A 13,441-nucleotide genomic window follows, 5' to 3' on the forward strand; every position below is an offset into this window, starting at 1 on the left:
ACCTCAGCCCCGAGCCTCAGTAGGTACTTGACTATGTCAATGTGTCCGCTGGCAGCGGCAGCATGGAGAGGGGTGTAGCCCTGCTTGTCCTTGCAGCCCTTGTCTGCACTCCGAGACACTAGCAGCTTCAACACCTCCAGATGCCCTATAAGTCACATAGGAGAGGCAGTGTGAGTACTCTTTTAATGTCACCCTTAGTGAGGAGTACATCCATAATGTTCACCCAACTTAAAATTGGGAAACACTGAATATTTATCACCTGCCATTCAAGCCAGTTTTATGAAATTCTGATAATTCGGTACTCTAAGAAAATCACTTTAAGAGTTTTCCCAGTGCAGAGTCCAACTCACCTAAGTACGCTGCCCAGTGGATAGGCTGTCTCTCTCTCTTATCATTGGTACTCAAGTTGGCCCCTTTATTCAGCAGCAACTTCACCATCTGAGGACAGACAAGAGGAAAAATTACATATAAACAGAGTTTCATTATTCACTAAAGCATCTCAGAGTAGGCATGCTGATCTATAACCAGGTTTTCCTTCAAAATTATAATGAACAAGATGGGAGAACTGATCCTAGAGTTGGATGGTGGTTGGAAGAGCACGCTTACTTGAAATGGAAAAGTGTTGCGGTACCTTTTGATAAAGAATAGCATGAAGATGAAGCAGCTGCTTTATAAGTGGGATGCAGTGTTGAGTGCTACAATCCAAGGGGTTCGTGCTGATTGTACACAACCTAGTCAGTTGTACACAACCTAGTCAGTTGTACACAACCTAGTCAGTTGTACACAACCTAGTCAGTTGTACACAACCTAGTCAGTTGTACACAACCTAGTCAGTTGTACACAACCTAGTCAGTTGTACACAACCTAGTCAGTTGTACACAACCTAGTCAGTTGTACAACTGAAGGCCTACAACTGAAATGTGTCTTCTGCATTTAACCCAACCCCTCTGAAGTAGTGGTATGTGTTAATTGTAGGAGTGCCCATGGGGCTGGGGATCAGAAAGGTCCTGTGCGAGAGAGGTAGGTTGATGTTTCCAGGGTTAGAGTAGTGCAGAAGTTGTCACATGCTGAGGCAGTGAATTAAGTAGAGGAAGATGGGTCAAGGGGGAGGGATCCTGAGAGGAGTGGTGTGAGTAGTGGGGAGGCAGGTAGCCTAGTGGTTAGAGCGTTGGGTCAGTAACCGTAAGGTTGCTAGATCGAATCTCTGAGCTGACAAGGTAGAAAATATGTCATTCTGCCCCTGAACAAGGCAGTTAACCCACTGTTCCTAGGCTGTCATTGTAAATAAGAATTTGTTCTTAACTGACTTGCCTAATAAAGGTTTATAATTTTTTTTTATAAAAATAATTGTAGATATGAACCAGTACAGAGGGATAAAACAAGTAATATACGTTTCAGTAAGATTGGATTTTTGGCATTTATAGCAATGGTTATCAACTGTACTGCAGGGATGGAACGTAAGTCGCAGAAAATAGAGGTTTTGGTGGCAGCTGCAGAGAGGTATTGGGGTGTGCGAGATTTGATGTCAGAAGAGTTACAGGGTGTGTTAAGTGGTGGTGTCCCATCCTTTCAGGTAGTTGGCCTGAAGTAGGACTAAATTGATTTAAATAGTGGAGTAGGGTGGGAGTTTTTTGTGAGTAGTGTAGTATTTGTAAAAAAAATTCAAGCAAAGTATAAGGGAGTTTTACTCCAGTCTAGTAGGTGGCGGTAATGCAACATATTGGATGCCAACCGCCTTTAAACCTCCTCAAAGAACTGATCTTAGATCAACAGTTCCACTCTGAAATGGTTTGTAAAAACAGCCCTGTTCCAAGAGCACACAGTATTTCCAGCTCTCACCTCCATGTATCCGCTCTGAGCAGCGTGGTGCAAGGCGGTTCTGCCAGTGCGGTCTGCCATGTTCAGATTGCTCAGCTGGGGGAGCAGGGCCTCTGCACAGCGCGTGGCTCTATTGGCAGCTGCAACATGCAGTGGAGTCTGCCAGAACTTGTCTCGTGCATTGGCCTCTGCTCCCTGCCGCAGAAGTAGCCCCACTGCCCTCTGGAGAGAGAAGGAATCAAACTGGGCTTGAGAAAACACTTATTGTCAACACCCAAACAGTACCAAACATTGATACAGTGCTTTATAGTCTTCACATTAGAGAGATGATCAACACTGCTTACTTCATTCCGGGAGGCAGCAGCTCTGTGCAATGGAGTTAACCACACATGGTCCTTAGCATTTACATTTGCACCTATGAGAGTGTACAAAACAAGGAGCAATATTATAGGGCCTTGACAAGTACAGTTGAGTCATTTCTTTCAAGTTTCAGTCAGACTAATGAACAATGAACAGACACTACACATTGTTACTACAACTGTACATAGACCAAAACACCCTTTTCATTGCAAATATAGCAGGTCAGGCGTGGGGAGTTCTGTTTAGTTAACATAACTACCAGTGGTTGGTCAATTTTGGTCACAATCACCTGCATTGATGAGGAGGTCCATTATATGAACATCCCCCAAACAGGCAGCAGCATGTAGTGCTGTACGGCGCTCTTGGTCCTGTGGGAAAAGTTAAGACAAATGAACCATCTACATTAAGACGCAAAATCCATCTCCCTCTTACACTGGCAGCCACAAATAAGTATATTGATGAGATACTGGGCCGGGAGTTAGCCTAGTGGTTAGAGCGTTGGACTAGATCGAATCCCGAGCTGACAAGGTAACAATCTGTCGTTCTGCCCCTGAAATTAGCCCACTGTTCCTAGGCTCTCATTGAAACTAAGAATTTGCTCTTAACGGACTTGCCTAAAAAAAATAAACTTTAGGCCTTCTGTTGACATTCTACTGTTTGTAGATATATAAATTAGGTTTTAGGGAAATACAAAATAATAACCTAATCACTTGAATTGGGAAAAGGATCCACCTGGCACCCCTCCCTCTACTTGCAATAACTGGAGAAATGTTGCGATACAGTAGCTAGCTAACGTTACAATATCAACACACAATATACCAGAGCCAGTGCTGTGGCAACACAAACATACCAGTGCATTGACGTCCTCTTTCTTGTTGTGCAATAGTAGTTGAATTTCATCGGCATTTCGATTAAAAACTGCTTGGACCAGTGGAAGCTGGAGATAAGCACAGGAGAACGTCAGACTGTGTGGTTAGCAAGGAATCGCAGCTAGTTAACGTTAGCTAAGTAAAGTGAACCGTTGGCAGACAGCATCAGGCCGCGCCGAGGTTTAGCTAACAATCCTACGACACATTGCTTGCAGATACTTGCATCAGTAACGTTATGGGACTTGGCAACTTTCAGGAAAATGCAATCAAAACATTTGATTAGCTAACTAGCCAGCCAAATAGCCAGGCTTTTCATCTAACGTTAGCTAGTTAGCATGCTAACTACTTGCTAGATCACCTGGTCTGTAATATTGTGTACTCCCATCTCCCAAAGTCAGCCAGGACGGAGCTCCTTCATTAGCGTGGAACTGCAAGGTATATTAAACGATAGTTATCTCATGTAGATAGTTAGTTATTAATACGAAAGTTCGTGATCTGTGTTTGCTGTCCGTCTCTGCTTGATGTTTGTTTGTTAGTTCTGCTATCACGCACATGCGCAGTTCCACGTCCCCCGTTTTGCCCTCCACAAAATGTGAAAGCCTGGCAATGTTTGAGGAGAATTACAATTATATACTAAATGCATTTCAAAATAATCTCACCATTTTAAAATTGTACTCGTTTATTATATAAGAAATAATTGCTTACTCCCAGTAATGTTCTTTGGGAGCAGGGCGGTTGGGATTGTAATACCTCCGACACAGTTGGTGGCAGCAATGCACTGATAGGACAGTTGCTCTGTTTTAGAACAGTGTGTCCCTGGCCATGAGCCTGACCAATACCGGTGTTTACTTTACTAAACAGATACGGTCGAGATAAAGAGTTGTCGCCGTATGGGGAAAAACTTGAACGCGCATTTTATGCACCTTCGGCGTCCCAGGACATCGAGCTTGGAATAAATAAACGACTTATGTAAACGCGGCCTTTTTGGTTGCGTCTACTTGGATAAGTGAACTGAAGCTTATCTACGCGGTGTCTGACGTTGATGGATGCCTTGAAATAGGACTGGGAAAGGCTTCAAATAGCCAATCCGAAATAGGCTAAAGTCGGTGTTTAACAGAAACCTACAGATCCGGTCTCCGTGAACCGTTATTCTACTTGAGGTTCTGATAAAGTAACCCAAAATACAATGGCAGCAACTGCCCGGCGAATACCGATGGGTGTGCGGACATTCAGTGAGTTTTTGGAGATTGCTGTAGGCTCTGGGCGCTCACCATGTCACACCGCGGGGTCAAGAGAACATATGAGACAGACTATCAGGTGAGATTAATGAATTGATAACTTCATGTGACACGATTAACCAATCAGTGCTGTGCATGCGCATATCTTTGAATCCCCTTTGGTACAGGTTTTTGTTCCAGCAAAGCACTTACACATCTGGTTCAAATAGGTCCACACTGAAGAACATTCAGTTTTTTCAGAGAATATAAACAATTAGTAACTTGTGTTCTTCCTATTAATCATCAAATTGGCATTAAGTCCTAAAAAGTGCCCTTTTCAATCCTATCAATGTCACCATTGTTGTATATGCATATTGTGGCTTTCTTCGTGTTGGTTTCACTTTGTCAGTAGTGCTCTCTGTAATTTTGTCTATGACTGTAATTAAACTTTTTATGACTGTCACACAGTTATTTGTAGTGAGCACATTCAGACCCCAATAGCAAAACATGCCAGCTCTGCAAGCCACCTCACGTAACCTGACTGAGTGGGTCGCATTACACATAGTTCCATTCATGTGTTTTCTCAGAATATAGTAGCTTGTCCTAGACATTGAAGGTTAGGACACTACTGGCAACCTTTTCCCCCTGCAGGCAATATATTATTTCTGCCCTGACTCTAAAGGCAGGAAGCCCGTCTGGAAAAGTGTGTTTGTTAGAGATGTTACACTCCAGTATTTTTAACATGATCCTTTCTCTCCCTTCCCTATCAGACACTTGTCATCATGTGGTATTGTAATGACTAGGACTCCCAGAGTGCTTTGCCATCAGCAGAATTGGGACACAATGACATCAGTTCCCCACAGCAGAACCTTCATGGGGTTCACAAATAAGAGAAAGGAGTACTCCGAGCGGAGGATACTGGGGTAAGATGCTACCATACATGAAATAGAATATATTGTAGGACTTGCTATTTCTGTATGTAGTTTTTAAAATTTATTTTACCTTTATTTAACTAGGCAAGTCAGTTAAGAACAAATTCTTATTTTCAATGACGGCCTAGGAACAGTGGGTTAACGGCCTGTCCAGGGGCAGAACGACAGATTTGTACCATGTAACCTTCCGGTTACTAGTCTAACGCTCTAACCACTAGGCTACCCTGCTGTTACAAGCTTGAACGAGAGCTTGAATGCATAGATAGATTTCATATTAAAGGAAAAAATAGGGCTTAGCCTATTTGAAACACAAAGTGGAAGGGATGTAATGTTGTTTTCAAACTCCTTTTGCTATGCTGCTTCAGGTACTCTATGCTGGAGATGTATGATGTGGTAGCCAACGTGGATGACTACAAACTCTTTGTCCCCTGGTGTAAGAAGTCCCAGACCATCATGAAGAGGGCAGGCCACTCCAAAGCTCAGCTAGAGGTGGGATTCCCACCCATCGTAGAGCGATACACATCCATGATCAGCGTGGTGCGACCCCACATGGTCAAAGTAAGTCCCTCCTGTTTAATTATGGTTTAAAAATCCCAGTAACTTCCAGATTTCCTGCTTATTCCCTCCTGGTTTCAGGAATCTTCCAACTAGGATTTCTTGAAAACCTGGGATTCTTGAGAAAGTTACCCGATTTTTTGCAACCCATTTAGTCCCGCTTAATTGAGGATTCATGAATTAAGATGAGATATGTGATGATCATTGGTGGTTTGGTGATAGATTACTCTAAGTAACCCTTTCTTATTGGATTACATTTTTTTAGGCGGTGTGCACAGATGGAACACTTTTTAACCACCTGGAGACGATATGGCGCTTCAGTCCTGGAATCCCTGGTTATCCCCGCACCTGCACTGTGGACGTTTCGGTGAATATGACAGCCCCAGCTTGCAGCCCTTTTGTTTATCTCATGCTGCCAACCTCTCAGTTTCTTCTAATCTTGCTCTCTATTTGTGCATAGACCTTGTGCATGTGAATAGTCTAAGTTATATCCGTTAACAGAGCTTATCCTTTGCTTATCCTCTTTCTCTTTTGTATGTCTTCTCCGACTGACATTCTGCCCTCTCCTTCCTTCCTGCCACACAGATCTCGTTTGAGTTCCGCTCCTTGCTCCACTCTCAGTTAGCAACTGTGTTTTTTGACGAGGTGGTAAAGAAAAATGTGTCTGCCTTCGAGCGCCGGGCCGGCACGCTCTACGGCCCACAGACTCGCGTCCCACGGGAGTTAATGTTCCATGAGGTACACCAAACGTGAGGTCCATCTGCCATTGTGTGCCCTTGTCCCAAAACAGCCTGCACCTTCACCCTGGCTGTCCCCTGTATCACCTAGATGGACCTGCATGACACTACACCACCAACCACCTCCATTGCCACCCAGGTGCAATTAGCCTGGTCCCAGAACTGTTTGTGCCATCTTGCCAACTCCTAGGGTCACACTGGCGTGAGACAGCACTTCTGAGATCTTGGACCATCTGGGACCAGGCTAAGATGCCACTTTGTGCAACCTCACATCGAAGAGTAAGGACCAAGCAACCAGCTAAACACCCTTCACAACTAGTTGAAAGTCCCATATCTTAGCCTGGATCATGTCTTGTAAAAATCTGCCATCTACCTCCTCACAAGGGTTGCTCTTCAATGTTGCATTGGTGCTTGTGCACAATTTAAATAGAAGAATCCTTCTTCCAAATCTAGTTGTAAAACAAAAAAGCCACTACACATATTGAAACAGATTTAATGTATTGCTGTGTAAGCGTGAGTGAACAGGACACAATATTGAGTCAACCAATGACATGGACCATTTTGAGTCTGTCATACAGTATGTCTGTTGATGCTTCAGATGGTTGAAGAATGGATGCTGGTGCACTCCACTTACCTGCCACATTAAAGTCGTACATTCATGTCAAATTAATTTATCTTAGAAATATATTTTAAATGTACAGTATTGCTTATACCAAGAAGTGCTTATTTAAAATGTGTTTGTTTTGAAGTTATTGATTATAAATATACACTGAGTATACAAAACATTAGGAACACCTACTCTTTCCATGAGTGTTCACCTGGTCAGTCTATGCTCCCTTATTGATTGGACCTGTTAAATTCACTTCAATCAGTGTAGATGAAGGGGAGGAGACGGGTTAAAGAAGGATTTTTAAGCCTTGAGACAATTGAGACATGGATTGTGTGTCATTCAGAGGGTGAATGGGCAAGACAAAAAAGTGAAGTGCCTTTGAACGTGGTATGGTAGTAGGTACACCAGTTGGTGTCAAGAACTGCAACACTGCTGGGTTTTTCACACTCAAGTTTCGGTGTGTATCGAGAATGGTTCACCAACCCAAGGACATCCAGCCAACTTGACACAACTGTGGGAAGCATCGGAGTCAACATGGGCCAGCATCCCTGTGGAGCGCTTTTGACATCTTGTAGAGTCCATGCCCTGACAAATTGAGTCTGTTCTGAGGGCAAAGGGGGGGTTGGGGGTGCAACTCAATATTAGGAAGGTGTTCCTAATATGTTATAATTGTGTGTGTGTACAGTCGTGGCCAAAAGTTGAGAATGTCTGTTTCAAAGTCTGCTGCCTCAGTTTGTATGATGGCAATTTGCATATACTCCAGAATGTTATGAAGAGTGATCAGATTAATTGCAATTAATTGCAAATTAACTGAAACCCAAAACAACATTTCCACTGCATTTCAGCCCTGCCACAAAAGGACCAGCTGACATCAAGTCAGTGATTCTCTCATTAACACAGGTGTGAGTGTTGATGAGGACAAGGCTGGAGATCACTCTGTCATGCTGATTGAGTTCGAATAACAGACTGGAACCTTCAAAAGGAGGGTGGTGCTTGGAATCATTGTTCTTCCTCTGTCAATCATGGTTACCTGCAAGGAAACACGTGCCGTCATCATTGCTTTGCACAAAAAGCGCTTCACAAGTAAGGATATTGTTGCCAGTAAGATTGCACCCTAATCAACCATTTATCGGATCATCAAGAACTTCAAGGAGAGCGGTCCAATTGTTGTGAAGAAGGCTTCAGGGTGCCCAAGAAAGTCCAGCAAGCGCCAGAACCGTCTCCTAAAGTTGATTCAGCTGCAGGATCGGGACACCACCAGTACTGAGCTTGCTCACGAATGGCAGGTGTGAGTGCATCTGCACGCACAGTGAGGCCAAGACTTTGAGGATGGCTTGGTGTCAAGAAGGGCAGCAAAGAAGCCACTTCTCTCCAGAAAAAACATCAGGGACAGACTGATATTCTGCAAAAAGGTACAGGGATTGGACTGCTGAGGACTGGGGTAAAGTCATTTTCTCTGATGAATCCCCTTTCCGATTGTTTGGGGCATCCGGGAAAAAAGAAAGGCCGGAGAAAACAAGGTGAGCGCTGCCATCGGTCCTGTGTCATGTCAAAAGTAAAGCATCCTGAGACCATTCATATGTGGGGTTGCTTCTCAGCCAAGGGAGTGGGCTCACTCACAATTTTGCCTAAGAACACAGCCATGACTAAAGAATGGTACCAACACATCCTCCGAGAGCAATTTCTCCCAACCATCCAGGAACAGTTTGGTGATGAACAATGCCTTTTCCAGCATGATGGAGCACCTTGCCATAAGGCAAAAGTGATTACGAAGTGGCTCGGGGAACAAAACATAGATATTTTGGGTCCAGTGCCAGGAAACTCCCCAGACCTTTAATCCCATTGACAACTTGTGGTCAATCCTCAAGAGGCGGGTGGACAAACAAAACCCCACAAATTCTGACAAACTCCAAGCATTGATTATGCAAGAATGGGCTGCCATCAGTCAGGATGTGGCCCAGAAGTTAATTGACAGTATGCCAGGGCGGATTGCTTGTCTTGAAAAAGAAGGGTCAAAAACTGCAAATATTGACTCTTTGCATCAACTTCATGTAATTGTCAATAAGCCGTTGACACTTATGAATTGCTTGTAATTTACTTCAGTATTCCATAGTAACATCTGACAAAAATATCTTAAGACACTGAAGCAGCAAACTGTAATATTTGTGTCATTTTCAAAACTTTTGACCACGACTGTATTGTGGTCACATAGAAATTTCCTTTCCTTTTTGTCCATTTAAAATAGCATCAAATTGATCAGAAATACAGTGTAGACATTGTTAATGTTGTAACTGACTATTGTAGCTGGACATCTAGGCAGAGTTGCAAAGAAAAAGATTAAGATGAGCAAAAGAACAGACACTGGACAGAGGAACTCTGCCCAGAAGGCCAGCATCCCGGAGTTGCCTCTTCACTGTTGATGTTGAGACTGGTGTTTTGCGGTACTATTTAATGAAGCTGCCAGTTGAGGACTTGTTTCGGTTTCTCAAACTAGAAACTAATGTACTTGTCCTCTTGCTCAGTTGTGCACCGGGGCCTCCCACCCCTCTTTCTATTCTGGTTAGAGACAGTTTGCGCTGTTCTGTGAAGGGAGTAGTACACACCGTTGTACGAGATCTTCAGTTTCTTGACAATTTCTCAACTAGTCTAAAGAAGGCCAGTATTATTGCTTATTTAATCAGGACGACAGTTTTCAGCTGTGCTAACATATTTGCAAAAGTGTGCCATTGAAACACGGGAGTGATGGTTGCTGATAATGGGCCTCTAGATATTCCATAAAAAATCTGACAATAGTCATTTACAACATTAACAATGTCTACACTGTATTTCTGATCAATTTGATGTTATTTTAATGGACAAGTGTTTTCCTTTCAAAAACAAGGACATTTCTAAGTGACCCCAAACTATTGAACGGTAATGTGTGTGTGTGTGTAATTTAATATATATATATATGTGTGTATGTGTATACACACAGTTGAAGTCAGAAGTTTACATACCTTAGCCAAATACATTTAAACTCAGTTTTTCACAATTCCTGACATTTAATCCTAGTAAAAATTCCTTGTCTTGGGTCAGTTAGGATCACCACTTTATTTTAAGAATCTGAAATGTCAGAATAATAGTGGGGAGAATGATTTATTTCAGCTTTAATTTTTTTCATCACATTCCCAGTGAGTCAGAAGTTTACACGCACTCAATTAGTATTTGGTAGCATTGCCTTTAAAATTGTTTAATGTGGGTCAAACGTTTCAGGTAGCCTTCCACAAGCTCCCACAATAAGTTGGGTGAATTTTGGCCCATTCCTCCTGACATAGCCGGTGTAACTGAGTCAGGTTTGTAGGCCTCCTTGCTCGCACACGCTTTATCAGTTCTGCCCACAAATGTTCTATAGGATTGAGGTCAGGGCTTTGTGATGGCCACTCCAATTCCTTGACTTTGTTGTCCTTAAGCCATTTTGCCACAACTTTGGAATTGTGCTTGGGGGTCAATGTCCATTTGGAAGACCCATTTGCGAGCAAGCTTTAACTTCCTGACTGATGTCTTCGAGACGTTACTTCAATATATCTACATAATTTTCTATCCTCATGATGCCATCCATTTTGTGAAGTGCACCAGTCCCTCCTGCAGCAAAGCACCCCCACAACATGATGCTGCCACCCCTGTGCTTCACGGTTGGGATGGTGTTCTTTGGCTTGCAAGCCTCCCCCTTTTTCCTCCAAACATAACGATGGTCATTATGGACAAACAGTTCTATTTTTGATTTATCAAAGTAGATGTTCAGACTTGCCAAAACTATAGTTTGTTAACAAGAAATTTGTGGAGTGGTTGCAAAACGAGTTAACGACTGCAACCTCCGTGTATGTAAACTTCCGACTTCAAGTGTGTGTGTGCGCGCGCACACACACACACACACGTATATATGTATATGTATAATATATATATATATATATATATATATATCTCAACACACAGTACCCGTCAAAAGTTGACACACCTACTCATTTGCAGGTTATTCTTTATTTTTACTAATAGTAAAGACATCGCAATTATGAAATAACACATATGGAATCATGTAGTAACCAAAAGTGTTAAACAAATCCAAATATATTTTATATTTGAGATTCTTCAAAGTAGCCACCCTTTGCCTTGATGACAGCTTTGCACATTCTTGGCATTCTCTCAACCAGCTTCACCTGTAATGCTTTTTCAACAGTTTTGAAGGAGTTCCCACATATGGTTAGCACTTCTTGGCTCCTTCTCCTTCACTCTGCGTTCCAACTAATCCCAAACCATCTCAATTGGGTTGAGGTCGGTTGATTGTGGAGGCCAGGTCATCTGATGCAGCACTATCATTCTCCTTCTTGGTCAAATAGCCCTTACACAGCCTGCAGGTGTGTTGGGTCATTGTCTTGTTGAAAAACAAATGATAGTCCCACTAAGAGCAAACCAGAGGTGATGGCGTATCGTAGATCATCCATTCATCTACTCTGTGTCTCAGACACAGCGGCTGGAACCAAAACTCTCACATTTGGACTCATCAGACCGAAGTACAGATCTCCTTCAGTCTAATGTCCAATGCGCGTGCTTCTTGGCCCAAGCAAGTCTCTCTTCTTATTATTGGTGTCCTGTTAGTAGTGGTTTCTTTGCAGAAATTTAACCATTTAGGCCTGATTCACGCAGTCTCCTCTGAACAGTTGTTGTTGAGATGTCTGTTTCCTGTGGCGGTCCTCATGAGAGCCAGTTTCATCATAACGCTTAATGGGTTTTATGACTGCACTTGAAAAAACGTTAAATTTTCCAGATTGACTGACCTTCATGTCTTAAAGTAATGGACTGTCGTTTCTCTTTGCTTATTTGAGCTGTTCTTGCCATAATATGGACTTGGTATTTTACCAAATAGGGCTATCTTTTGTATACCACCCCTACCTTGTCACAACAACTGATTGGCTCAAATGCATGAAAAAGGAAAGAAATTCCACATTTAAGTTTTTACAAGGCACACTTATTACTTGAACTGCATTCCAGATGACTATCCCATGAAGTTTGTTGAGAGAATGCAAAGCTGTCATCAATGCAAAGGGTGGCTACTTTGAAGAAACTCAAATAAAATATTTTGATTTGTTTAACACTGATTACTACATGATCCCATGTGTTATTTCATAGTGTTGAAGTCTTTAGTATTATTCTACAATGTAGAATAATATAAATAAATTAAGAAAAACCCTGGAATGTGTAGCTGTGTCAACTTTTGACTGGTACTGTTGAGATATATATAAAAATAGCTTTCCTTCACTTTTGTGTGTGCAGAGAGAATGTTGTTCAAGTGATTTATTTTTCTTGGAGAAAAAGTTTTAAATGTAGTCTGCGCCTTTTAAATGTTGAGCTTGTATGTAAATATGAAGAAAAGGAGCTTTGTCGATATGCTGTGAAAATTCTATAAAGTGTGTCAAGATGGCTGTGTCAAGACAAGCTACCTAGCGCGTTCATAAATTAGACAAGACAAAGTTATTTTATTGCAGTATATATGCATGAAAGATATGGCTACTTGTGTAGGATGTTTTCTTTTGAATTGTATTTGTTGGGTTTGCCTACGTTTTAATGGGAAAACATGCACATATTTTAGTTATTGTGTAATAAAGGACTAAGTCTAACAGATCATGTGTAATGTACTGGTATGCATTTGCCATTTTGCTATGATGGTGGAATTTACTCTAGGTCATGAAAGGTTAACATAGGAAGCTATTTTAAGTGTGTCTTTTAGTTTCAAGACTATTCATTTGTTCTCAAGCAAGACTCCCAAGACTTATAACCACTGTCGCAATACTTCAAAGCAACTTCCTTTTTGTATTTTTTTTTTATGTTCAAAAGCAACCAATAAGTTGCTAGTGGTCATCCAGTTTAACAGTATTGCACCTCTAGCCTTCCTAAGAACTGCTGTATTCATTGCTTTTCATTTTCCGTCGGGTGTTGATATAGGGCAATTGTATTTGTGTGCATGATGTGTGTATTGTAAATAAAGATGGAGATGGAATTGTGAATCATGTTACTGTATTCCTAATTAGCCTACTTTTTACTTATTCTGCCAATTAGATCTAAAGTGAGCAATAATGAACAAACGGGTGTTGAGACGCAGTGTATGAGCATATAATGTTTGAGTTTGGCGTGCTGATCAAATTGGTTTTAACTTAGGTAAGTTGTTTTTAGTTTGTTCATTTACACTTCTTTAACCATGGTATCAGTTGGAGAACAAACACTACTTGTGCTCTACTTTTTTTCCCCAATTAGAATTTCAGCAAAATGTTACATTCTGTTTGACCATGAGCAGCTGGTCACTGCTCACTAC

At 41.9% G+C, this 13,441-nt stretch overlaps 2 protein-coding genes across 2 annotated transcripts in view; one reads left to right on the forward strand and one right to left on the reverse strand.

The window, feature by feature from the left end:
- The window catches only part of ankrd52a (ankyrin repeat domain 52a), a 20,729-nt gene extending 17,104 nt beyond the window's left edge, over positions 1 to 3,625 (reverse strand). Inside the window, exons 1-7 of the mRNA XM_021616543.3 lie at positions 3,406 to 3,625; positions 3,029 to 3,115; positions 2,468 to 2,546; positions 2,163 to 2,233; positions 1,840 to 2,040; positions 351 to 438; positions 3 to 145 (exon numbers count right to left, since the gene is read on the reverse strand). Of these exons, the coding sequence (XP_021472218.2) occupies positions 3 to 145; positions 351 to 438; positions 1,840 to 2,040; positions 2,163 to 2,233; positions 2,468 to 2,546; positions 3,029 to 3,115; positions 3,406 to 3,432 (696 nt within the window). The 5' untranslated portion in view covers positions 3,433 to 3,625. The remainder of the gene's footprint in view (positions 1 to 2; positions 146 to 350; positions 439 to 1,839; positions 2,041 to 2,162; positions 2,234 to 2,467; positions 2,547 to 3,028; positions 3,116 to 3,405) is intronic.
- On the forward strand, positions 3,430 to 13,136 carry coq10a (coenzyme Q10A). Its single transcript, XM_021616544.3, has 5 exons — positions 3,430 to 4,364; positions 5,035 to 5,187; positions 5,562 to 5,754; positions 6,017 to 6,118; positions 6,337 to 13,136. The coding sequence occupies exons 1-5, from the start codon at positions 4,234 to 4,236 to the stop codon at positions 6,502 to 6,504; spliced, it is 747 nt and encodes a 248-aa protein (XP_021472219.2). The 5' UTR covers positions 3,430 to 4,233; the 3' UTR covers positions 6,505 to 13,136.
- The last annotated feature ends 305 nt before the right edge of the window (positions 13,137 to 13,441 follow it).

This window comes from Oncorhynchus mykiss, chromosome 9 (genome assembly GCF_057628025.1).
Source record: "Oncorhynchus mykiss isolate SJ-2025 chromosome 9, ASM5762802v1, whole genome shotgun sequence".
NCBI classification, from domain to species: Eukaryota; Metazoa; Chordata; class Actinopteri; order Salmoniformes; family Salmonidae; genus Oncorhynchus; species Oncorhynchus mykiss.

Excerpts from the sequence above, each read along its gene's own strand:
- coq10a (XM_021616544.3), top strand. The coding sequence starts at position 4,234 with ATGGCAGCAACTGCCCGGCGAATACCGATGGGTGTGCGGACATTCAGT. Across the intron at positions 5,755-6,016 it reads TGCGACCCCACATGGTCAAA|GCGGTGTGCACAGATGGAAC; the intron begins GTAAGTCCCTCC and ends ACATTTTTTTAG. Across the intron at positions 6,119-6,336 it reads CCTGCACTGTGGACGTTTCG|ATCTCGTTTGAGTTCCGCTC; the intron begins GTGAATATGACA and ends CCTGCCACACAG.